Source organism: Empidonax traillii, unplaced genomic scaffold, assembly GCF_003031625.1.
Source record: "Empidonax traillii isolate 1590-97213 ecotype Southwest subspecies unplaced genomic scaffold, ASM303162v1 scaffold99:size1466351, whole genome shotgun sequence".
Classification (NCBI taxonomy): domain Eukaryota; kingdom Metazoa; phylum Chordata; class Aves; order Passeriformes; family Tyrannidae; genus Empidonax; species Empidonax traillii.
The window spans coordinates 920,937-946,106 of NW_020955292.1; the positions used below are offsets into that span (position 1 = coordinate 920,937).

The 25,170-nt window shown below is 49.6% G+C and overlaps 2 protein-coding genes and 1 long non-coding RNA gene across 6 annotated transcripts in view; 2 read left to right on the top strand and 1 right to left on the bottom strand.

Annotated features, from left to right (window-relative positions):
* Window positions 1-121: 121 nt before the first annotated feature.
* Window positions 122-13,741, top strand: ACADS (acyl-CoA dehydrogenase short chain). Of its 3 annotated transcripts, XM_027881962.1 has the most exons (13): window positions 122-351; window positions 840-953; window positions 1,431-1,542; window positions 1,782-1,954; window positions 7,281-7,441; window positions 8,404-8,553; window positions 8,729-8,840; window positions 9,218-9,369; window positions 9,642-9,812; window positions 11,022-11,159; window positions 11,412-11,507; window positions 11,751-11,807; window positions 12,389-13,741. In XM_027881962.1, the coding sequence occupies exons 1-13, from the start codon at window positions 141-143 to the stop codon at window positions 12,539-12,541; spliced, it is 1,800 nt and encodes a 599-aa protein (XP_027737763.1). In that variant the 5' UTR covers window positions 122-140; the 3' UTR covers window positions 12,542-13,741. The 3 variants fall into 3 exon arrangements, with proteins under 3 accessions (XP_027737763.1, XP_027737766.1, XP_027737765.1); XM_027881964.1 differs by lacking the exons at window positions 122-351; window positions 840-953; window positions 1,431-1,542; window positions 1,782-1,954 and adding an exon at window positions 6,937-6,985; XM_027881965.1 differs by lacking the exons at window positions 7,281-7,441; window positions 8,404-8,553; window positions 8,729-8,840; ... (4 more) ...; window positions 11,751-11,807; window positions 12,389-13,741 and adding an exon at window positions 2,788-6,830.
* A 1,248-nt stretch (window positions 13,742-14,989) lies between these two features.
* Window positions 14,990-17,346, top strand: LOC114056629. Its single transcript, XR_003571052.1, has 2 exons — window positions 14,990-15,808; window positions 17,135-17,346. It is a non-coding gene; the product is annotated as an uncharacterized LOC114056629 (long non-coding RNA).
* A 962-nt stretch (window positions 17,347-18,308) lies between these two features.
* Window positions 18,309-25,170, bottom strand: part of SPPL3 (signal peptide peptidase like 3) — a 53,837-nt gene continuing 46,975 nt past the window's right edge. For both annotated transcript variants that reach the window (XM_027881966.1, XM_027881967.1), the window contains exons 7-11: window positions 23,719-23,825; window positions 22,588-22,751; window positions 21,429-21,628; window positions 20,275-20,384; window positions 18,309-19,596 (exon numbers count right to left, since the gene is read on the bottom strand). In XM_027881966.1, coding sequence (XP_027737767.1) covers window positions 19,525-19,596; window positions 20,275-20,384; window positions 21,429-21,628; window positions 22,588-22,751; window positions 23,719-23,825 — 653 coding nt within the window. In that variant the 3' untranslated portion in view covers window positions 18,309-19,524. The remainder of the gene's footprint in view (window positions 19,597-20,274; window positions 20,385-21,428; window positions 21,629-22,587; window positions 22,752-23,718; window positions 23,826-25,170) is intronic.

Below are 25,170 nucleotides of genomic sequence, written 5' to 3' on the forward strand. Positions count from 1 at the left end.
TCGGGTCACCCATCCGGGCGCGGCCGCGCCGGGCCCTGCTGAGCTTCGGGCGCGGCGTTGCCGGGCAACGGCCCCTCTGCCCCGCCCCGCCCGCGCTCCCATAGCTACCGAGGCGGGCGGCGGCCATCTTGGCGGCGGCCATGAGCGGCTCCAGGGCGCGGGCGGCGGCGGCGGCGGCGGCGGGGCCGGACAAGAAGCCGCCGCCGGGATCCACGGGGCCGCTGAGCCGCCTGCGGGGCCGCCGCGGATCGGCCGACGCTGCTCCGCGGCCGCCCTGGACCGAGTCCGAGTTGCTGGCGCTGGAGACCGTCCGGCCCGAGCACGTCCTGGGGCTGTGCCGGGTGACGGAGAGTGAGTGCGGGCCGGGCCCGGCGGGGCGGGGGCTCTGAGGGGGCTCTGCGGGGGCTCTGCGGGACGGGCCCCCGGGCGGGAGCGGCGGGTCCCCCGGGGAAGCGGCGGGCAGGGAGCGGTCGGGCGGCGGTGGCCGCAGTGGCGCGAGGTGCGCCCGCCGGCAGCTTCCTTATAACTTCCAGAAAGTTTGGGGGTTTGGGGATTTTTTTGGTGTTTTTTTTTTGTTTTGTTTTGTTTTGTTTTGTCTTTGTTTTTTGCTGGGATGCTGATCTCTGCTTTTCTCTCCCGATCCTTTCCCTTTCTCGCTCCGCTACCTGGCACCTACCGTGCCTTTGTTTCTTCCGTCCTTAACTTTGTTTTGCTTTCGTGAAGCTTCTGCAAAACAATGATCCCCTTAACGGGCTGGGGGTAGCAAAAAAAAGGAAATTCATTCGGTAAGTGATAGGGGGTATTTTGAAATATTACTATATGTTTTCTCTCTCTTCTAGATTATTTATGCAAACCTGAGGACAACATTTACAACATTGACTTCACCAGGTTTAAGATCCGGGACCTTGAAACTGGAACAGTGTTGTTCGAAATTGCAAAGCCGTCTGCTTCAGGTACATGCAGGGACAGTAGAGACACAGAGAGCTGAGAAGTTGCAATGCAGGTCCCCTGCAAGCCAAGCAGAAGGAGGGTCCTTTGATATGTCCTGGTGACTAAATTCCTTGCCTTTAAGCATAGGACTGAGTTTATCTCTGCTGAGAAACTTGTCGTAAAACTGTGAGATGGGGGAGTCCTATCAGCTGCAAATCTTTCCTTTTTTGGCTTGTTATGATACAGAGTTGGTTTCATGTGCTTTCATGTGATGGGGTATATCCTGTGAGATCAGCTCTGAAGCCACCAAATACCAACTGTCACGGCAAATCTTTTAGTTTTTTTACTTAGGGCCATTATAAGAATCAGACCAATTATTAAATGTGTTTACATTTGGTGCCTAAGCAGTGGGCCAGCCTGTGCTGATACACCCACTGGGCGTTATCACCTGACATGGACACAGTGTCAGCAGAGTAACTCTGAGCTGGTGTGTTTTCCAGAGCACGAGGAGGAGGATGAGGAGGACAGCAGTGAACTGGACGCGAGTGCAGGTCGCTTTGTTCGGTACCAGTTCACCCCAGCGTTCCTCCGGCTTCGGACCGTTGGTGCAACGTGAGTATGGGTTCATGGAATGAAGGGAGAATCGGGTGCTCACAAAGAGTCATTTGACAGGTTATAACAAAACTGCGTCAAAGACTAGAGAGAGCCCATCTTACACTACAAATATCGATGGCTCTCTTTCTGGATTGATCCGTTGCACAGCTGTGTAGCCTGGGGTCCAAGGCTCTGTTCTTCCCAATAGGAAGGGAGGAATATCATCTTCACTGTTTTTTCCTGCTTTCTGCGTGCAGAGTGGAATTCACAGTGGGAGAAAAGCCAGTGTCAAACTTCCGAATGATTGAGAGGCATTACTTCCGAGATCGTTTGCTGAAGAACTTTGACTTTGATTTTGGCTTCTGCATCCCCAGTAGCAGGAACACATGTGAACACATTTATGAATTCCCTCAGCTCTCAGAAGACCTCAGTAAGTACCTCCTTTGCCACGCAGAGTGGTGTTTTGTTTGTGTGCATTTGCTCATTTTCTCCCTCTCTCTACTTGTGAACGAAGTTGTGACTGAGATGGAGGCGACAGGAACAAACAGATACAGGTTCCTGGTTTAGGCAGTGTGTAATCTTGTCTGAATTACAGATTTGTGCTGCAAAGCCTCCTCCTTTGAAAATGAAAGCCTGAGACAACCTGTGCTAAGTCACAGGCTGCAAGAAGTGATCAGAGTCACAGGGCTGACACGCCTGATGCCTCGTAGTGTAGCCCAGAAGAAAACAAACCCCTGAGAAAGGTTCTTTTGGTAGCCACCCATCTGCTTGTTAGGGCTTGAGCCTCCTGCTTTGGAACAGAACTGAGGGGTGTGTGTCTGAGCCTACTGAGGTCTCTGCAAATACACATTGTGTGGGGTATGTTTGACCTCAGGGGGTGGATAGAGCAGCAGCACGTGGGCCCTGCTGCGGCCGCCTGGCTACAGGAGGAGATACAGGGTTTGTACCCTGCCTGTGTACTTGTGGGGAGTGCTCCTTCTGCTCACAGACGTGATCACTGCTCTGCTGCTGTCACAGCTCTGACGGTTTCCAAGGTCCTTTTGAGTAAAATTGCTTGATCCCCCTTTGTTTGCTTTTAACAGCACTTGTCTTGTGAATAGGAAGAAAGGGCAGACCGGAGCCTTTGAAGTGTGCTCAGCAGCAGTTGGCTTCTCTCCCTTGGGTAGGGCAGAGCATCAGCCTGGTAAATGCAGTGGAGTGGCAGAGCCCTTTTTATCCTGACTGTGGCAGGCTGTTGAATGTAATGGAGCTTTCTCTTTACAGTCCGTCTGATGGTTGAAAACCCGTACGAGACACGCTCGGACAGCTTTTACTTTGTGGACAACAAGTTGATAATGCACAACAAGGCCGACTATGCTTACAATGGAGGACAGTAACCATTCTGTCTGCTGGATGCTGTGATGCCGTTAACCATTCCAGGTGTGCAGGAGTGGACTGGAGTTGCTGTCTCGTGCAACAAGGCTTCTTGCCAAACCTTTTCTACGTGCATGAGGCTGAGGACACGAAGCAAAGGCGAAGGCTCCTGAAGGAAATCTCCCTGCAACTCTTCTCTATCCGACACTCAATGTATCCTGCCTCTCCTTCTCTGTTCCTGGCTACCTTCTGATGCCCTGGTTAGGTCGTGGATCAGAGGCACAATTCTTGCTCTTAGTCTTTATAGTTAGGCTGCACTTTTAGTGCTTCTGATGCTTCACCTCTTGGGTGACTGCCCTCTCTGAAGCGGTCAGATTGTTTGTGTTAAGCTTTTTCTTAGCCAGAAAAATCTTACCCCTTCAAGTAGCCAGTGATGACTGAAGAGCAGATCTCTTCTCTAGTTGGATAGATCCTCTTTTTAGTGCACAGTGGTTTAGTTTGTAGCATGGCTGACATTGCTTTTTAGGGTGCATCCCGGTATTCTGCAGTGAGAAAGATAAACTAAGGGACTAATTCAGCTTCTAAACAGTGCAGGAATCTTCCATCTGCCTCTGGGGGCCTGAGCTGCCCCTGAGAACGGTTTAATCTGTGTTTTACAGGAGATTTCACTAGAGATACAAGATAGGGGGAAAAAGGTTTTATCACTCCTATAGCATTTCTCTTTGAAGTCTTGTGAGCAAATTGTTGCATGTGAGAGTTCAATGGTCAGTCTTAGAGCTGAAGTTAATCTCACTATATTTACCATTTCTCCTGCTTCCCTTTGTGTAGGAATTCTGGCTCTTGCTACAGAATGTGTTGCTTTTTAGATGGACAGCACACTGTGAGCCTGGCTGGGGTGTAGGGGAGTGAGGCTTAGAGGAAAAAGGGAGAAAGTGGAAAATCACTTGAAAAATGTGTAGGAAGCAGAGTTTCCTTGGCTTCAGTCTGTACTTCTAACCCGAATGATCTGTCAGAGGTGCTGTGAGGAGCACCAGCTCATCTGCTTTGCTTCAGTGGAGATATTTAGCAGTTAAGAGCTTCCTGGGTCAGTTCACTCAGTGTTACGGAGTGGGATCCTTGGAAAGTGAGAATATACATGATTCTCTTTTTAATTGCTGGGGTTCCCATCACTGCTTTGCCTACTCAGCTGCTTATTTACGGTTTAGGAAGTTGTTCTGCCGAGCCGCCAGACCAGAGGGAGCGTTTCCCAGCTGTGTTTGGGATCTGGTGATGGGAGATAGCACCATGCAGTGGGAAGAGGAGACCTGTGTGTTGCCAGTAGCCGTGCTGGGGCCCAGCTCCTGGCCACGCAAAGTCTCATCTATCAAAACCACCTTCTGCCAGTTTTGCTGGCTCTTGAGACTGGCACTTCTCCTGTCTCCACAGTGGGCTGATCAGCTGTGTCTCTCTAACATGGGAGTTAGGTTGTGTCTAGACTAGAGATCTTTTCTAATATTAGTTCCGTTTATTCTTGAGACAGGTGAAACCTGTCTCCTTGGTGGATACAGCTGGTTACCTGTTAAGTAAGATTCAGTGTAGTTTGTTTTAGCAGGATTGAGTGGGGCATCACAAACCAGAGCTTATTAATGCGTAGACAGCAATAGGAAACCACTGCCTTTACCTCCAGATTAATGGAAGTAACTTTGGCACGGAACATCAGCTGGCACCAGGGTAAGCAGGGAAAGTGTGTGGGGTGGCAGCCATGAAAGAATCTCCAGCTCTTGGGAAGATACTTAATTATGATTAACCACAACAAATGACCTGTGCTGGGTGGAGCATTAATCACGAGCAACCACAACAAATGTCTCGGGAATGCGGAGGGGCAAGGTCTGGCGTGGTTGAAAGATGAACCATTCTGCTACCATGGATCCCCTCCAGCATCTCCACAGGCACTTTGGCAATCTTGTGTGGCTATTTCAGGATTAGTTAAAGCTGCTGGGAAGGTGGAGCTCGAGATGCCTCTTGCAGTGAGTGTCTTCAGCAGGCCTCCCGTGGTGCCAGTGAGGTGGGAAGCGTTTGCTTTGCTGGAGTTACATGCAATAAGGCAGAACTGCCTTGGAAGTGTGTTTTTCACCCTGAAGTGCTCAGAAGCAGTGTCTGAAGAGCCTGCTAGTTATTCCCTGGGAAACTTTAGCATGTTGAGCTGAATTTTGTAAGTAGTATAGATCCAGGTGCCTTCGAATATTACTTCTATCACACTTCCTGTACGAAGCGACCTCTCGCGTCCCTTACGAAGTGTGGTGACGCCCGTCTGTTTTCTGTGTCAGCGTGTAAAGGTTCTTCAAAGGCAGAAGGGCCCGTGGCCGGCGGGAGCGCGCCCGGGGAGCGCGCCCCATCTAGCGGCTGCTGCGGCAGGAGCGCGCTGCCGGCAGGAAAAGGGAACAACTCCTGCTGTCCTTTGCCACCAGCAGAGACCAGGAAACAGCAGCGGCGCGGTGGCTTTTGCGCTGGTGAATGTATCAGCCATTCAGCAATAAGGAAAAGGAAAACTGGAGGAAAACCGGGAGACTCACAGGCGGCAGTAGCACCCCGTGGTTTGTAGTTGAATTTGTCTGCTTTGCCAAATCAGGTGGTCTTTGCCCAAAGTGAATGCTGCAGGGAAAAAAAAGAGTCCCTACAAGAGGGCAACCCAGCACTGAAAAAGTTGATTGTAATCCAAAAGTCAGGGATTTCCAAACTCCTGTCCCTACTTCAGTCGCTTCCCTAGGATTCCTTTTCTCTTAGATACTTTTTATAAAGCCTCTTTTCTTTGAGGCAGGGATTATGTCTTTGGTAAATACGGTTTAACAGACCAGTTTCCTTCCAGAGTGTGTGCTCTGATGCTTTAATGATGGGTCAAAGGTATTATGCCAGTGAGTTAGGAAGAAATTCCAATGGGATCACATCCTTGTCAGGTGGATGGTGAGCCCTAGCCGGGTGCTGCAGGCAGGGGTGATGCTCTGAGTCAGTTGGAGTTTGAGCAAGGGAAAAGGTACCTGTGCAGGCAGCTTCTCTCAGGTTGTGTGCTAAATTGGAAAGAAAAACAAGTTGGGATCATACTGAGTTCTGCTCTAACAAAAAAAGGGACCAAACCCACAAACTCATGCTAAGTTTTTCCAGTATTTGTCCTATTAATACAAGGACCTCTTTTTCAAATCTTTGAGGCAAGTGCTTTGGATCCATGCCAGCAAATTTCTGGAGAGCTATTTTCATGACCTGAGTGTGGAATACATTTTGCACCTTGTGAAGGAAGGTCATCTCTTATTGTATGGACTGGATACTGCTGTCCTTGTCCTCTGTTTTTGGTAGGAAGTGTCTTCCTTTGTGTGTTTTCCTGAGGATTTTCAATGTCTCTTGCTGCAGAGGAGCATCAGGCTCCTCTTTGGTGTTGGGGATGTTTATTCCACTTATTGGAGGGTTCAGGAAGAATGTAACAAATGTTCAGGAGACAGAAATGGATGAAGAAGGTGGTGGTGAAGCAGTAAGGTCCAAATGTAGCAAATCTTCTTCTCAGTTCTGTGTTTCATCACCTCTTCAGCTGTTTCCCCGCGTTCTGCCCTCTGTCCTGTCCCAGGGAGCTCCTTCGTGCTGCCCGAGCCTGCCTGGCTGTCGGTGAGACCCTCGGACTCTCCTGTAGCTTTGTGCTGAGGACAAGGCCAAGGGAAGGCAGCACCTCTTCCTCTGCAGCAACGGGAAAACGATCACCAGCACCCCCCTGCCCTGCCCGGATCTCAGAGCTGTCACAGGACACTTATTTATAAATATCTCTCACAGTGTGGCCTTGGGGCTGCTGGCGCGTGGACTCCTCCGTGCTGTCCCCTCCGGACCCAGGTCCCCGCGGGTGCCGGGGTGTCGGTGCGGCCCCCGGTGCCGCCGTGTTTGTACCACCCCGATTTTGTCACCAGCAAAAGGAATAAAGGACCTTCCTCGCTGTGCGGGCCGCCATGAGGGCGGGGGGGCCGAGGGGAGGGGCGGGCTCTGCGCCGCCAGGGGGCGCTGCCGCGGCGCATGCGCGGAGGGCGCGGTCCGTGAGGCGGCGCGATGGCGGCGGCGATGGCGGCTGTGCTGGCCCGCGGCGCGGCCCCCCGGGGTGAGGGTGCGGGAGCGGCATTGACATCGCTCCGCCGCGGCTGCTCGGGGCGGGGGAGTGCGGGGAAAGCGGGAAGGGCGGGAAGGGGCCGCGACCTGCGCGGGAGGCGGCGCCCTGCTGCCCTTCAGGCCCTGCCTGAGGCGGGTCCCCTCAGCCGCGGGGGCGGCGCCGCCCTTGAGGGGAGCCCCGGCTGCGGTCCCGGGGAGGGGGGCCCGTGGGTCCCTCAGGGACAGTCCCGTCTCCTTCTACCACCCTTACCCCAGCGGCGCTGGGCTGAGCCCCGTCCCCGTTGCAGCGCTGTCCTTGCGGTGCCGCCGCCTGCACACCGTGTACCAGAGCGCAGAGCTGCCCGAGACGCACCAGATGCTGCGGGAGACCGTGCGGGACTTCGCAGAAAAGGAGCTGATGCCGCTGGCAGCGCAGCTGGACAAGGAGCACCGCTTCCCGGCCGAGCAGGTGGGCACAAGGAGCGGGAATGGCTCGGCCGGAGCCCCCGCGGCCGCTGCTCTGGGACAGGACCGTCCAGGCTGAGGCAAAACGTGCGTCCAGCTCCACCTTAGCGGAAAACTGAAGTTCAGACCAACTTGTGGGAGAGTTCTGTGAGTGTGGAGGTCTTAAAGCCCACAGGACGTTCTAAGCCCTTCATCTTTACTTGTTTGTCTGGCTTTAGTAGTGTGAATTTTCAATTCTCTTACCTACATAGCTATGGGCTATAATACAACTGAGTTATGAAATCAATTAAATACTTTTAAAGGCTGCACATTACCATAAAAATGGGTTATAGTGAGAAGGCAGAGATGACCTGAGTGCATTTCATATGGTGGAAAGAAGTGATTAGGAGATAAGAGATGCATGTTGGTCATCCTCTGGGGCTGTGAACCAAGTGAGATTCCAGCCAAACCTGTGATTTCTCTTGTGGAAAGACACAGCAGTGTACTCTGTGTGTGTTGAAATACGAAGCTTCAGAAAAACAGATCCTGTTGTGTTAGCTAAGAGGCTCCAAGCAAACACAGTTGGGGGCACGTGAGTTTTGTCACACTCTCATCTTTCTATTAAGGAGTAAGGAAGGTAGCCAGGAGACATGCTAGGGGAGAAACTTTGGTGGGAGGCTGAAGAAGTGCTGGTGAGGTTCTGTCTCCTGATTTCACCTTTTCAAGGCTCCCCCCTTCCTGGTGCTGAAGAGACTTCTGTACACAAGCAAGAGCCTAAATAACAGTGACCAAGCACAGCTCCTGCTGAAGTCCCCAGGCCCTGGGGACACTTACCAGTCTGTACAGTCCGATTCCCATTTCACCAGGAGCTGTGGCATCTTTTCCCTGGGTGCAGCCCTCCCACGAGCCGTCCTTGTGTCCACGTGTCTGTATTTTGTGGGACAGTGGTGGTGCAGAGGATTTGACCTCTCCGTTCCCTGTATGCAGGTGAAGAAGATGGGTAGCCTAGGGCTGCTGGCTATGGATGTGCCAGAGAAGTACAAAGGAGCAGGCCTGGACTACCTGGCCTATTCCATTGCCGTGGAGGAGATCAGCAGGGGCTGCGCCTCCACCGGCGTCATCGTCAGCGTCAACAACGTGAGTGGGAGGGACAGGGGTGCAGCCTGGCTGGCACTGGGGGTTACTGATGGAGAGGGATGTCTGGGAGGGGGGCATCTGTTGCTGTGGTGAGCTCTGGTGTGTTGGAGAGCATGAGGGAGTTACTGGATTGGTTGTACCTTCAGGAGGCACTAACAACACTCCATTATTGAAGTCCCTGTATTTAGGCCCAATACTCAAGTTTGGCTCTGAAGAGCAGAAGCACAAGTGGATTGCTCCCTTCACCAGTGGAGAGAAAATTGGATGTTTTGCCCTCAGCGAACCAGGTGATGTGACTGTTACCATCCCTGTTGCTTCTTTCTGTGGTCAGGTTTAGGGTGGCCTTTACGTCTGTGAATTTGTAACAGTTTGTAGAAAGGTGGTTATCAGCAGTTCTGTCTCAGTGAAGTCCCAGTGCCCAAGATGTGAACTGCCATCCCATGGTCCCTGCTGAAAATGCTCATCCCCTCAGTGAGCAGAACTCTGGACACATCTTGGGCACACTGGCCTTTCCGCTCCCGGTCTGGGTCCTGTGGGAGGGACAGTGGTGACACTGCCACAGTTAAGGAGGTGCCATGGGCTGAGGGGGGTGTGGGCAGGGAGTGGGTTTGTCCCCCAGGCTGGCACAGGTGGCCTGAGGCTGGTTTGGCGGTGCCTTGCCCAGGGAATGGCAGCGATGCGGGCGCAGCCTCCACGGTGGCACGGCTGGACGGGGACGAGTGGGTTCTGAACGGCACCAAGGCCTGGATCACCAACGCCTGGGATGCCTCGGCCACCGTGGTGTTCGCCACGACGGACAAATCCCTGAAGCACAAGGTGTGTTCCTTTGCATCAGTCAGGGAACGGGCGGGAGCGAAGGAGTTGTGTGGGAGAAGCACTTGCTGAGGTCTGGATACTCTGTTTGGAGGACTCTGCGGGCATTGAGCAGAGGAGGGGCTGATGTGCACTGGCTTTGTTCTGTCTCAGCTCTCCCCTCCCTTGCCCTGGTTACCTGGACGTGTGGCCTATATGAAAAACGGAGGAAGCCCGTGGACAGCCAGGTTAGTGGGAAGGTGGCACCATTCTTAGGAGTTTGGCTCTTGTTGCAGGGCATTAGTGCTTTCCTAGTTCCCATGCCAACGCCTGGGCTGTCACTGGGGAAGAAAGAAGACAAGCTGGGAATCCGAGCCTCTTCCACTGCCAACCTGATATTTGAGGACTGTAGGATACCCAAGGCCAACCTCCTGGGGCAGCCGGGAATGGGCTTCAAAATCGCCATGGTAAGAGAGGGATCAGGACACAGCTGCAGTTCCTAAGTAAATCCTTTTGTAAATCATTTCCAGAGTCATGATCACTTCCCTGAGGATTGTTCCCATAAGGTGCTCTGTCATGTTAAGCTGTTGACCCCTCTTGCCACTGTGGGAGAAATCATTCCCAGAGCTTGATGAATGGTTAATTTACCACAGAGCCTTGGCAGCACTTTTATTGTGGCAGTTCTCAGCTAAAGCAATGCTTATACCCCTGAAGTTCTGTCAGCAGGAGTGGTGCGTTCTGAGTGTTCTCCTTTCCCAGCCCTCTATTCCTCCAATTTGTACCCACAGATAAAGAAAAAACGTGGTATTTTGCCTAAATACTGTGGCAGAGGGAAGTTGTCCTGGAGGCCCAGGGCAACCTCTGGATAGTGTCTCAAGGTGGATGACAGCTGAGTTATGGCATGTGTGTGACTTCTGAGGAGCCAGGCAGCTGGGAACAGTGTGTTCCCTGCAGTGAGGCACTGCCCCTTGGAAGTGGTCACTGCTCTCTCTGGAGGGGCAAAACACCCTTTGTTGTGTTTTGAAATGGCCAAGCTCCCTGGAGCACAGCCCATTCCTTTATGTCTTAAACTAAAAGAACCTACCAGTCACCAATCACTTCTGAAGACCCTCAGCCCTGGACTGAGGAGATTAAGCCTTTTCTCCCTGTGCTGCAGTTTCTTCCTGTGCACAGTGAGTCAGGGCACCAGTTAAAAGCCTGATGGGCTGGTGTTTGAGCTAAGTCAGGTTACTGACTGGATTCACTTCTTAGTTTAAAAAATGCCTCTGTGTGTGTCCTAATGATGAGGGCAAAGGAGGAAAATTTACCAGATTTCCAGTATTTTTCAGTTAAAGTAAACTGAGCTGCATAGTGAGCCAGGGGTCTGGCTGAAGGGTTCTTTCCAGCTCCATCCAGAGCAGATGCTTCTTGTTGTGCTGTTTCCCTTATTCTGCACTGGGCTTCCCCCCCCTTCCCCCCAGCTAATAAGAACCAACACCTCTGCATTCTGCTTCCCTTCTCTCCACAGTGCCCAGTCCTTGTTATAGCTATTCCTACATAACTGGGAATATTCTGAATCAAGAAGGTGTCTGACCAGAGGGTTCTGAGGCTACAGCAGCTTCCCAGCAACAGAAATGTGAATCTATTTTTGATAAAGTATGACTTGACTTAACATACGTGTTTTGTGTCTTTCTCAGCAAACTCTGGATGGAGGAAGGATTGGAATTGCTTCACAGGCTCTTGGAATAGCACAGGCAGCTCTGGACTGTGCTGTGGATTATGCTGAGAAGAGAATGGCCTTTGGGTCACCCATCACAAAGCTCCAGGCAGTGCAGGTACGAGCTGGGCACACGGGGCAGCTCCTCACAGTGCTGGGGCTGGTGGAAAGTCCATGTGTGCTCTGAGGCGTGGTGTCAGGCACTCAGTGCACTTTGCACTGCCTGGGATAAACAGGGTAATAATTTCCATTTCCACTGTTACAACTGGTTGGTTGGATGGAGACTCCTTTCCCAGTGGCCCCAGAGAATTCAGCGGTGTGTCCTTGTGCAGCAAAGGCCCTGGGCCAAAGGCAGCGTTTGTCGTTGCAGTTCAAGCTGGCAGACATGGCCGTGGCCTTGGAGGGCGCCCGCCTGCTGACCTGGAGAGCTGCTATGCTGAAGGACAACGGGAAGCCCTTCACTAAGGTATTGCCAGCCCTGCATTTGCCCAGCAGTGCCAGCAGGCACAGGCTCAGGGCCAGGGAGCCGCGCTCTGAGCAGGTCACTGCACTCAGTGCTGCTTGGAGCTGAGGAGAGAGGGGTGGCTGCTCCCAGCTGGCACCAGCGTCAGGCCTGTCTCTCTGCACAGCTGGGCTGGGAGCGTTCAAGCAGGTGAGGGGTTCCTTTCTGCCACATCTGCATCTTCAGTGATGTTTTCCTTCCCCAAAGGAAGCGGCGATGGCCAAACTGGCTGCATCAGAAGCTGCAACGGCCATCGCTCATCAGGTAACTGCTTCCACTGACACCTCTGATGTACACCTCGTGGAAAGGGACTTTTGGTTGTCACACAATGCAAGTGCTTTGGGAAGGTGGGATGGAATTTATTTATTTTTTAAACAAACCAGCCAACCAACTGCTCAACCCCTGTGGCTGAAGCTGAAGCCTTCTTCCTGGGTTGAGGGGGAGTAGGATAGGAGCAGGGATTTATACTGGCCTGTGGCACCTGTATTACTAAAGTGATCTGTGCCTGCTGCTGTCCAGGGCAGTGGCAGTTTTGAGCAGGATCAGCAGTGTGGGAGAGCACTGGGGCACCAGTCAGCATCACTACACCTGGAGCAGACCCTGTGTGTCTCTAGTGTCCCCTTCCTTAATAAAAGCATCTTAGCTGAACATGGATCACTAACAGATACCTCTGAAGCAATTAATTCTCTGTCTGGGACGTCAGTATTGCTGTTTATTCCTCTGATTGCAGTCACCCCCCTGGGTGCCACCCCTCCCAGTCACACCTGCAGTGGGCTCAGCTTGTGTTCTGTAGTCAACAAATTCCTTGACCCTGCTTCCTGTCTAACTTGCTGCCCGTGTTTCAGGCCATCCAGATCCTGGGTGGGATGGGCTACGTGACGGAGATGCCGGCGGAGCGGCACTACCGGGACGCCCGGATCACCGAGATCTACGAGGGGACCAGCGAGATCCAGAGACTGGTGATCGCAGGACAGCTGCTCAAGGCCTACCGAGGCTGAGGCGGCGGGGATAGCCACACTCTGCCCAAGGGCCTCGTCACGGTGCTCAACACTGATCCATTTGACCCTCTTGAATGAGGCCAGTGATGGAGGTTTTCCTCACCAACGAGGAACTGACCCTCAGTGTACAATGTACTGACTCTTCCTTGGACACAGGATGGCACACAGGCTGGACTGAGGTTTGTAAGCTGTGAGTGCAGGAGGGAGGAGACAGCCTGTGCTGGTAGGGCAGTGTGGGGCTTTTCCTGGAGCGTTGGATGGGTTTGGTAGTGCCAAAATGGCTTTGCTGTTCAGAGGAGTCAGCAGCTCTCCCTGTGCACTTCCCAGCCACTGCCTGTTTTGGAAGATTTGTCACTACCAGGCACTGGCTAAACGGTGCCAGAGTTAGAGGTGCTGAGAGCTGTGACCCCTTCACCCCAATCCAAGCTGAAGGTCACAGTGCCTTTAATTTCATGCGTGGGATGCAGCTGTTTGTGAGCTCCTAAATGGACACAGGCTGTGTGGAGTAGGTAATCCTGCAGCAGGGCACTTCTTCCCTCTTCCAGCAGGAGAGGATCCAGACAGGACATGCAGGAATTACGTATGCACAGAGAGTCTGAGCACAGGCTGTGGTTACTCTCTGTGGAGATGTGAAAACACAGATCAGAAAGAATCCCTTGAACTGGCCAGCAGAGCCCAGCACCTCCTCACTCTGCTGCTCTGGGATGCAGGGTAGAAGCAAAGGGCAAAAAAAGCTGCAGTGCCTAGGACTTTTTTTGTTAAAAAAAAAAAAAAGGCCAAAGAAACCCCTGCTCCCAAATCTGCTTCTACACTATGGATAGGAAAGGAAATGCATAAAGGGGCAGTAACAGCCTTTAATCCCTACGTGTTTTGGGCAACAAGGAGGAAAACAGATGACACACAAACCTTACCAGGAAACTTTAGAAGTAGCACATGTCCTCAATCAGTGATCTTTGTCAAGACATTGCCTTTTAGAAGACTTACCAGCCATAGTAAAAGCTCTAAACTCAGGAAAAGGAGAGGATTAAGACCACAGCCTGGACTGTCCGGTCCAGCCCCTTGTCCAGAGGAGTACACTAGAGGTAAATGGTTCTTTTCCTGTGGTGCCATTCATTTAGACTTGTGTGGAGAGAAGAAGAGCAGGATTCTGCCATAAGTGAGAGAGCACAGAAGACAAATAAAACCAGACTTCAAAAGGACCACCAGTCCCTCCCCCTTTTTCTTTAATGCAAATGTGAGTTAATTTAGATCCTTTTCTTCCAGTCACAAGACACAGAAGCAGAAGCCAGCAGGGCCTGTGTGTACCAGTGAGACCAGCTCTGTGATGTCAGTCATCCCTCTGCAGGGCGCTGGAGGGCAACAGCGTGTTGGGGCAAGGCCCTCAGGTGCTGAGCTGCTGCTGCTCTCACGAACATAAGGATTGACAGAAACAGAGCCAGGCAGTGCATTCAACAGGAACAGTCCTACTGGAAAACCATCCCCATAACTGTGACTGTGATTCTGTTGTACAGTGGGGACAGCTTGTAGGAGAGAGATGCTTTTGTAGCTTTATTTCAGCCTGTATGACCATTTCGATTGCTGAAGGCTCACTTCCATGACTGTGTGGGAGGAAGTGTGATACTTTGTGCTAATTTCTCCTTGCAGCCACTCAGAACAGGAGCTGCAGGGATGTGAGGACTTTAAGAATTCAGAGTTCTGCTCCATGCTCATCTGCACTGACCTCATGTGCCGAGCTCCAGTGGAATCCCGGTGACCCAGTGCAGTCAGTCACTCCTGCCCCCCCTGCTGCTCTGTTCCCCTCTCATCCAGCTGCTTCTCTCAGATCCCCCTTGCTGGCTGTCAGCACTTGCCTCCCTCATTACCAGCTCTAATTGGCTGCAGCTCCTCTCCAGAGCCGAGCAAAGACCCCCCCTGTACACACCCCATGGTGGCAGTGACACCTCAGCTGACACACAACACCTGAAAACCTACAACCCCAACAGACCAAATCCCCTGTGGGCAGAGAATCAAGTAATGGCCTGTTCTTGGGAGAGCCCTGCTGCTGTGCCTGTGAGCAGAACCTGCTTTTGGGAATGCCTGGGTGCAACAGCCTCCCTGCTGCCACAGGTCCAGAGAGCTCAGTGACACTGCAGTGCCCCAGCAGCGCTCTGGGGTAAACAGCACACTTACACAAAAGGGCCCCGAGCAAAGCCATGGCTTTTCTCAGAGCAGGATACTACAAGCTTTCTCCTCCTCACTGCTGCTGGCTGAGAGAACTCTGTGCTACCCCTGCCTCTGCTCCTCAGGGCTGCTCAAAGGAAGTGCTGAACGTGCAAAACACAAACGAGTTCTGCAGCATTAAATGAGCAGCTCTTACCCAGCCAGGTGTGGGCAGGGCCAGGCTCTCCTGGGGGAGAAGGGGCTCTTTGCAGGGAAGCCACAACTTTTTATCACTTTACAAACTCGCCCAGATGGGAAAATCAGGTCATACATAAACTAGAAACGAGTGAAGAAGGAGATAAGCCACTTCTCAAGGACAAAAGCAACACTTTTCAAGGACTGTGGGTTTTGCCCCCCAATGCTCTTAAGTGTACATGAAACTGGTTACGAGGCAGATTGCTGGGGATGAAACGGGGGGAGCCCGAACTGAATCCTTTCTGAGGAAACAGTTACAGTAAAGAGGACCACTGGATTGATAGATTTTATATCACATATAAAGCTCACAGATTCTTCATGTGAGTTCCCACCAGACTAAAGGCAGAGAAGAGCCGTTCTGGGCTGTTACAATTAAATACACACAGGTGAGAAATACTTAACTCCTCCTGGGGAGCACAGACATGAGACACATCCTTTCTGTCCCATCCCTCAGCAGGAATGACGAGCTGCCTGGAATCTGGCTCCCCTTGGAAGCATCTACCTTGCAGCACAGCAGGACAGGGATCATCACTCCCATTTCTTCACACAATTCCAAACCAACCCCGAAGTGCCATTTCAGCCTTCCATGTTTAAGCAATCAAGTTTTACAGGACTCAGCTGAATGTGCTGCAGTACTGCTTTCACAGCACAACAGGCTCCTCCACCAGTCTCTTCTGACAGTGTTAGCTATGAGAAAAAAAGATCAGATTGATTTTAAATTAAAACTCTGTTTTGCCCAAGTTGAGAGCCCTCAACACAGACCACACATTCAGGTTATGTTGGAAAGCATGGAAAACACCAAATCTGAAAGACAGCCTGAAGTAAAAAACCCAAGTGCCTGTAAGAATAACAGGAAGAAGACATGGAATAGAGGTAAGAAAATGTGACAGTGCTGTAACTTGACTGAAAAATGGAATGGATTACCATTTACTTAAAAAATTAATTTCAAATGCTACTCACTCACTACTTGTATAGAAAAAAAACCACTTGGGAGCCTTTCCTGCACTTCCCCCTCCAGGGAGGTCATTCAGAACTGGGGAAGCCACCCAGCCCTCAGTATGTGTTTCCTCATTCCCTCAGTGAGTGCTTCCCCTTCTCACAGAACACACTGAGCTCCCAGGCTCCCCTGTGCCCTCACACTGCCTGGGTCAGGCTGTGGCCACTTCCCTGGGTGCCCCAACAGGCCAACACCGACACAGGGGGACCTGCGTGCACTTTGCCCACACAGACTGGCCACACACCCCAGGTCGTTTCGGAACTCCTCATGTTTGCAAGGTTAAGTGTGACCTTAGGGAAGCTTCAGCATACAGACAGTGCCATTTCTAAGCTGACTATTCCCAAAGACACAGTAGAGAACTGATTCCAGACTGTCAGCAGATTTGTACAGTACAATTCTGGTCCATATTCTGACAATTGCTATAAATACACTCCAGTCTATCAGTTTTTTGCCAGCCTCATTTTGCATTCCTGTAAGAAAGCTTGAGTGAGTCAAAAAATTATCAAGAAAATTCTGACAACTTCTCAGAATAAAGGGCAGGTAGTTTGGCCATTTCACCTGCAGGACTTTGTGTCAAACAGTTTGTTAAGGAGTTCAACAGACTGTTAAATGATGGCAGCATCAGCAACCATTCCAGACCCCACAGGGACAGGAACCCAGGGCCTGTGTGGGCTCCCAAACCCAGAGGGCCCAAAGCAGCCTGAATGGTTTGATCCTCAGGCAGAGGCTGGGGAGCCAAGGACAGAAGGTCCATCTGTGCAGGGAGGGCCCAGAGCCAGGTAGGATCCATCTGTGATCACCCTCAATGCTGAGGTGGGTTTGGGCAAGAGAGCTGTGGGACAAAGCTTTGCAGGTGGAACTCAGAGCCCTGGGAAAGCGCTTTTCCTTAGGCCACTTACACTTCAGAGAACCCCTGCAAAGCACCAAAACCCTCTTGCTGCCAGCTGAGGGGGCAGCAGACACCTGTCAGTGCAGCATGTGCCCTCCTGGGCAGTGCCAGCGGAACCTGTGGGGCAGAGACAGGGCTCAGCTACAACACTCTGCCCTCCTGGGGCAGGAGGGCAATGCAGCTCTACAAGGAAGGCCAGGGGTTTTCTGGAAAGCTGAATTAATTGTCCTTAAGCGTTTATCAATTAACATTTATCCATTAGCATTTCTAGGGCTTTTCCCAGAATGCTTCTAAGCATAGAGATTGTTCCTAGGGATGCTCTCCAGGCAGGGCCTAAAAATGCCACTGCAAGACAAAGGAAGACCTTGTATTTTAATTGCAAAGGCTGGAGGGAACTGCTGTGAAGCTGCTGGCACCTGAGCTGTGCATGACTGTCAGGTGGGTGCAAGGGCTGGGCAGATAAAGCAGCAGCAATGTGGATCTGAAGTTGTTATTCCACTGCCTGGAACCTCTGGGCAAAAAAAAGCCACCAAAAAAGTGTCTTTTTTTCTCTGAATACCCTCCTGAATATTTTATTCACCTTTGGTTTCAGGTGTGTAGCTGAAAACTCATACCTTTCTGTTGTCCCTAGCAAGTCTGGGATCTAAGACCTGCTATGGACAGAAAAAACAGGTTTTGAGTCAAAAATTATTTCATCTAAAAGTGACAGGTAGCTGACAATGAGCATTGCAGGTACATGCTGGAGGGAGCGTTTTCAGCTAAGAGAGAGAGAACTGAGGGTGGTGTGGTGGTGTGATAATAAATAAATTATTTAATCGATAAAAAATAAAGTCACAGCATCTCCCCTGACACACCCACCCACACCTGCTAAATCTCAGGGCCTCCCTGGATGGCTCAGCTGCTTCTTACTGTTTCCTGGGATGTTCCAGCTGTCTTGGAGGTGTGTCCCAGCCAGCTCAGAGGCATCAGCCCCATCAGCTCCTCTGCCAGCAGTGCCAGACCTGCCTGAGAACAGAGGAGGGCGTTAATTAGTGCCATTAACTAATGACAGTGCACACTCTGGCTGGATGCAATTTCCTGCCATGCCCAGTATGCTCCTGCTGTTTCCCCCAGCAGGTGTTTCACCAAACCCTCCTCACCTACCAGAACAAAACCAGACCCAGCCTCCTGTCCCTGCTCGGGCAGAGCCATCCTTGAACATTCCTTCTTCCCCACCCACCAACAATTCCCACCTTCTGTCAACGAGCTACGAGCTTTTGGGGAGAGCTCCCCAAACCCAGCTTGGCACGGTGCTTTAAAGGAAAAAAGTTTAGTTACCTCAGGAAAGCCCTTCAGTCAATAAAATAACAACTGGAACTGCTGGTTTAAAGAAAAAAGAATAAAATCCACATTTTAACAAGCTACAGGTACAAAGCAGTCAACACACAAAACTCCAACCAGTCACAACAGTAAAGGACAGTTTTTCTTTTTTCCTTTTTTTTTTTTTCTTGTTTTCTTTAAGGGGCAGGGGCATGGAAAGATACAGCACACTAATGAAACAAAATGCAAAAAATACAAAAAAATAGAAAATAGAAAAAAATGTATTTACAAGTGATACATTACTATGATCAGAAAGCACAAAGACAATTGCTGCTATAATACATGCACTGGGTCAAGAAGGAACTACTAAAAACCTGCAAGGGAGCTGTTTGTAAAAAAAAGAAAATTAAAAAAAGGAGGAAAAAAAAAAGAAAAAAAGACACCCCCACCTCCTCCCCCCTCAGACACACAGGGCTGGGTTTGAACTTTTTTCTTCCCTAGTTTGCTACATTGATCAAACCAAATATCCCCTAAAGTCCATGGTACAACCAGTACAAATACTACACTTGGTTTTAAACTGCAGGTTCAGTTGTAGGAGGGGGAAAAAAACAGCAGCTCATTGTAGATCCATATACATAAAGCCAGAGTAACTGTGCTACATGCTAAAAATTACAGCAAGCCCCTGTCTGCTACACAGCATGATCTTAGCAGGTTTTCCTTTTTATTTATTCATATATATATCTATATGTGTGTATATATATATGTATAAAAATCGTGCCCTTTTTCACTGCAACATGACATCTGGGTGGAAATGTAACTTGTTACAACAAATTTTTATATGTATACTGCAAGAAGTCACTCCATGTCTGTGGATTTAATAAGTAACCTCACACCACAGGAAATATTTAATAAATCAAAAAAACCCCAATATTGTGACAGAAGACCTTCTGTCTCAGTTCTTTTCAAAACCGAAGTCCCGCAGGAGACTGGTCCCAATGTCCACGAGGGTTCTCTGAAGAAGCTTCAGTTTCTTAACCGTTTTTGCGTTTAGTGTTCACAAGTTTTTGAACGACTTCAAGCCGTTTTCAGTTTCGAGTCTGTCTCTTCCCCTCTCACCAAGGTAATAGTCTGGTACTAATCCATCCGAGTGAGGAAAAGAGGAAAGTGGCTGCAGTTGCACAAAGGGTCCCCAATTCCACATCTGCAGGAGATCCGGAGTCAGGCGGAGCTCCAGGATCTTCGCTTTTGTTCCTTTCCCTCCCTTAATACAAAGTCCTTTCAAACGAGTCCCGTCATTGGTACCTTCCTGAGTACCAGCCAGTCCAGCTTTAGGAGACGACAAAGCCACAAGTTAAAGTGAAAAGGACCAAGGCAGAAGTTCAGGTTCACTTCCTGTCCGTTCCATCATACTTCCAGGAAACGGGAGCTGCTGGACTTGGAGTGGAAAGGCTCAGACCACATGCGACGTAGATCGCCCTGGGCAGGGAAACAGCACAAAGACCACGCCCTCAGAAACTCTGAACTCTGCTTAGAATCACATTTTAAAATGCACACAGGATTGCAAGCATATCTTAGAGCAAACCTATTCTGTACCTGTCTTGCAAATTACAACAAAGTTAAAATAAATCCTGTCAGGCCAGAACAACTTATTTTGGCAGCAGATCTACCCAAAAGGGGTTTCTGATGGGAAGGAAATATTTATGCAGGTGGAAAATCCTGTCCTTTCTCATGTTCTGCTCTGCAGAGTGCCAGATGTGTGTTTCAGTAGGAATGGTACACTCTCACATTTCTGTTCAGAGCAGGTGACTGGGAACAGGCAAACAAGGCTGTGCCTCTCTGATCGCTGCTCAGCCTTTGTCCATGTGGTATTTCATGACCAGCTGGACAAGGACAAATTCATTTATTTAATTAAAACAGCATTTAATATTCATAATTTAGTTAGTTTGTAATTACCAATACTTCATGTACATAAATTATTTTCTATTTTAGGAACTCCTCCCTCAGTCAGAAATGATGAGCAGTGGTCCCTCAGCTCTGGGCCAGAGCACTCAGGGACACTCATCATCCTCCTGAGCGCTGCTGCCACTGCAAGGACACTGCCCCTGCTGCCAGCTGGCCCAGGGCTTCCTGCTGCCCACGTCCATCCCCCCTTACCTTTAAATAGGCCATGGTGAGGAGCGGCAATAAAGTGAACGGTACCAAATAGAGCAGGGCAGGCTGGGCTGCCCGGTGAATACGAGAAGCTACTGTTGCAGTCAATAGACCTGCAAGAGAAGAAAGGGACTATAAATATCTCCGGGTTGCACGTGGATGTTCTCAGCACTTCATCCACCAGAGCTTCCTTCCCCACCATTTTAAAAAGGTGGGGAAAAGTCACTTCTCTCTGCTCTGCTCTTCCTGAACGCAACTGAAACAAACCAAGCGGAGAAAAATCATTCTGTTTGAGTATCAGGCTGCGTGGGGCCACTGGCTCCGGGTTTGAGTCTCAGGACTAAGCCAAGAATAACTCAACCCAAACGCAGCAGAAGGTGAAGGGGGAAGCTGATTGCACCACGCTGAAGAGCTGCTGCAGGGCTGGCACCTCTGGAGACCGTCAGTGTGAGCAGGGGGGGCTCTGAGGAGGGGCTGCACACACCGGGAATGACATTCCTGGACACCCACCCAAAGGGAACACCACAGGAACGATGGGTGAGGAAATGAATCTTTCCTTTTCATCCTCAGAAGGGCTGCAGGAGGTCAGGATATGCACACACATGTCCTGACCTGAGGGAAAAGCCTATTTTATGTTAGAGAGCAGAGGGGTGGCTGCAGCAAATTATAACCAGCATTCCACTTGTGACTACTGATGATTTTCTGTATGTATTACAATGTATAAAATCTAACGAAGAGATCATTAACAGCAGAATACAAAAATGCAGAAATTATTTAGATGAATTACCTAGATGTAGTATGTACTTTTGCACAGCATAATTAATCTGGAAAATCCCATATTTTTTCCATAACCCAGGTATGAGCTACGAAACTATCTAGTGAAGCAAAGAGTAAGTGCTAACAAAAACACACTGATAATCTGTTTCATCCTCCAAATAAAATACAACAACAACAAAAAAAATCTTAAATGGAAGATTGCAGAAGGGTTTTTCTCCCTAGACCATGCCAATAAATCCAAACAGAGGAGGATTAAAAAAGAACATAACCAAGCATCCTCTTAAAGCCTCTTTACACTTGCTTTCATCTTCTTTTAACCCTCCTACAATAATCCCACATCTGCCCACTGGGCAGCTCTCCATATCACACTAATTACTCACCTACAAAATAGCCAATAAGTGTGCAGTGAAAGTAAGAGACCTTCTGCATCCGCCCAGAGATGTTCCCTGGTCCTGGGGCACCGCAGGAGTCACTGTTGGCTTGTTTTTTGTAGTTGTCGTAACGCAGGACGAAGCAGAGCAGGAGCCCTGGCATCACAATATCTCCAATCCCCAGCATGGAGAAGTGGCTGCCTGTGGAACTGGAGAGCAACTAGAAGTGGGTTCATGCCCAAAACACGAAGTGACAAGCTCTAGACTCCACTTTGGTTCTGAGCTTCGTTTGGCACATCCCTCCTTTCCCTGGCAAACTTGGACGTGGCAGGAGCTAAATGCTGCCTACTGAAGTTTTCCAAAGTGATTTCTCCACCACCTCAGCTCAGCTTTACACAAACCCATTTTGGCAGGGCTGACATGTTACTCCAAACCGGCTTCCTTCTCCCAGCAGCGTTTAAGCTGCTTTTGCCCTTAACTCACTCAGTGAAACAGATCCATCAGTGCAGTATTTCAGTCCTCTCTCTTCTCGGCGCTGATGGGAGGGACCAGCTGGCCCTTTTATCAGACTGATTAACACTGACAGACACTGCCCCTCCATGCCTGTGCACACAGGTCTAACAGGGCAGTACACCCACTTCTGACTTCTCAGACCTTTGGCCTCATTCAGACAACAGAAAACTACAGTCTCGCCAGACTCCCAGAAAAGAGCCAGTTGGGAGGTAGGTTAAGAGCTAAAATCGTCCATGATCTTAAATCCAAGGTATTTTTCAAGAAAATGAAGGCAAATCGAGTTATCACAAGGTTGACAAAGTGAACAGTTTTGTTTTTATCATTGCAGACAATTAGCTTCTCATCTCTGTAATTTCAGCATCCCCACACCTAAAGAAACAGGAGTAAATACACCAACACAACCCACTGCCTGCTGCTGCTGCACTGAGCTGCCCCGTCAGGCCTGCACGTGTCTGCTTACAGACCTGAGCCAGCAAGGAATCCCTGGAGCAGGGAGGTTTGGAACCATCTCCCCCCCACACAGCCCTCGTTTAGAGCAGTTTGTCTGCAATTATTCAGGGAACAAAGATGATAATTTCCAACAGAATTAATTCTACTAAGGACAGGGAAGGAAAATGTTTCTCATGCAGTATAGTAAAAGAGCCACTGATTTTACCTTGGGAATACAAGTTTACCAGGCAGCGACAGACGGGGAACATCCCTGCCCACATTTGGTCCCAGGTGAAGTTTCCGGGATAACACGTCCAGGGGGTTATCAGCTGGTTGTGTGGCCACTTTCACCATAACATTGCTGTTAAAGATGTAGGCAGAAAAAAAGACCTGTGGAACAAGGAAATCAGAAATTACAAACTGCAATTCCACAGCAACTCAAAGCTGCATCTATTTTTGCTTTGCTTATTCAAGAAAAGAAAGGATATCGTCCAAATTTTCCATGCACATATGTTGATAAAAGGCATAAGCATTTCAAAAATTCAGAGAGAGCTTTTTACACTATTAATCCTCAAGGATAACTGGCATATACTTTCTGATATCAAGGCATTGATCAGTATCTTAAGATCTTTTGCAAAGGATCCGTCTGGACTACAAGCAGGTGGTGCCGGATGTCCGAGGCAGGGAACAGGATGCTGAAAACATGGGAAAGCTGGGGAGCAGAGAAGAGGTGAGCACAGTGCTCACTCACAGATGGGATGAGGCAATCCTGGTCCCCAACAGGCTCTTACACTACAGCCCATCCCGCAGCAGAGTGCCTGGCTGCCAGAGCTGTCAGCGGGCACTGCCCTGGATCAGCGCTCGGTGTTATGCAAAGGTGAAACAAAACCTTTTTGCTGTTACAAAGCACATTCTGTCATGTTTCTTGTTGAAGTCTGCTAAGATTCTATGCCAACCTTCCTGGCTACAAATCCATTTGCATTCTTGTTTTGCAGATTTCTCTGCTAATCAGAAGCTGGCACGTTTGTCCTGTGTACGGCTTTGTGTGGACTTGGAAATGCTTGTTCTGATCTTCAGCCAGCTTCCAAAATTCCAGGTCCAATTCCCTTTTTTAAATAATATGCAAAAGTTGAAATACTCTCATCATATTTCTGCTTTTGTCAGCTAATTAGCAAGGAAACGATTCTGTCTCCTGCTGTAGAATTCAGCACCTCGGAATGGAGCAATGAAGCCGATGATCTGGCTCTGCCAGATTTCATCAACTTCATACCAGCACAACTGATGTAAAACTGGCCCAAGGCCGATTACAAATCCAAAGGATAAAAACAGTTTTAGTGAAACCAAACCAAACACTTACCCAAAAGACATCATAAATTAGTAACCCAGAGAGCAGCAAGCAGGAAACCTTCAGGCTCGGCAGCCGAACAAAGGCTATCATTGCAACACACAGGCCCATAGCCAGAGCTACAAAATGCAAGACATCATTAGTTCATTAAAAACAGCAAAACAAACAAAAAAAACCACCAACCCCAAGCCAGTATCTCCCCCCACAAAACCCTGAGGAAGCCTCTGTTTGCACCTGTGCAGCTCTGCATGCACTGGATGACTGTCTGCTGTTTCCAGACAGTGAAATTCTTGTTACCAAGGTTAAGAAAAGTCAAATTACATTCAGTAGCCAACTGCAAAGGTGTCCCCGTGGAAGCAGAGATCCCTCTGCAGGCACAGCCAGCCATTCCACTCGACTTCCACCACCCACCACAAAGAAACGTTCCATGTCCTGTGTCCCAGAGCCTCCACCTCCCTCTACAACCCTGACTACCCACTTCAAAACAGAAGCAACAAAACAACTTTGAATTCTTTGTGCCCTGAAAATAAACCTCTACTTTTACACTATTAGGAGTTTTTCTAGTAAATGCCCAAAATAAATGAAATCCTTGACTCTTAATTCAGAAATAGCACAATGACATGACATGTTAGAACCTGGTCTGACAAAAACCCCTCAAACCAACCTTCTGCTTGGGCAAGATTGTGCAAGAACACCAGGAAACGTCACCATTTAGATATCCAGGGATTTCCCAAGAACCTGTGTGGAAGCCTAGCCTTCCCTAACAGGGGAAAAATACGGGTCTTTTCCTAACCCCTCTCCCAAGGGTGAGTTTGCAGCCAGACCAATGAGCTGAATGATACGAGGCAGCTCAGATGTTTGTTTTGTTCCAAGGCGAATTTTGTCAGGGTAGAAAGGCAAGATGTTAAACTAAAACAAAAATCCCAGCCTTGACTTTTATTTCCTGCTTCTTAAAGCCCAGCCTCAGCTACCAAAGATACTCCACTGACGTCTGAATACATTTCAGCTGGTTACAAGTAAATCCCTACAGAGATACTTACAATGAAAAAAAAAAATAAAAAAACCCTTAAAAATCAGCTTTCATCTGTGATATCAGTCTATTTACAAGGAATAATGGAGCCCTGTTGGGACCAGATTACACTCGATCATGCAGATATTTTTCAACAAAATGTCTCTGTCTAACATGACACAGAATTTGTAAGAAGTTACAATCCCATTTTGGCCCAAGTGGAACTGCAGGGAAAGCCAATCCATGACATACCTGACCCCAGTGGGACAGCTGGACTTGGCCAAAATGTAAGGGCTGACCTTTGGATTCTCACACTGTAATTATGGGCTCACGCTTGCATTTCACCTGAGAGCTGGGGAGTCCTTCCATGAACACCACTATGGAAACACATCCATATGGATTCAAGGGAAAAAGTCCCCTGCCCTCCTGGGTGCCTGCAGTGCCAGGGCTGCATC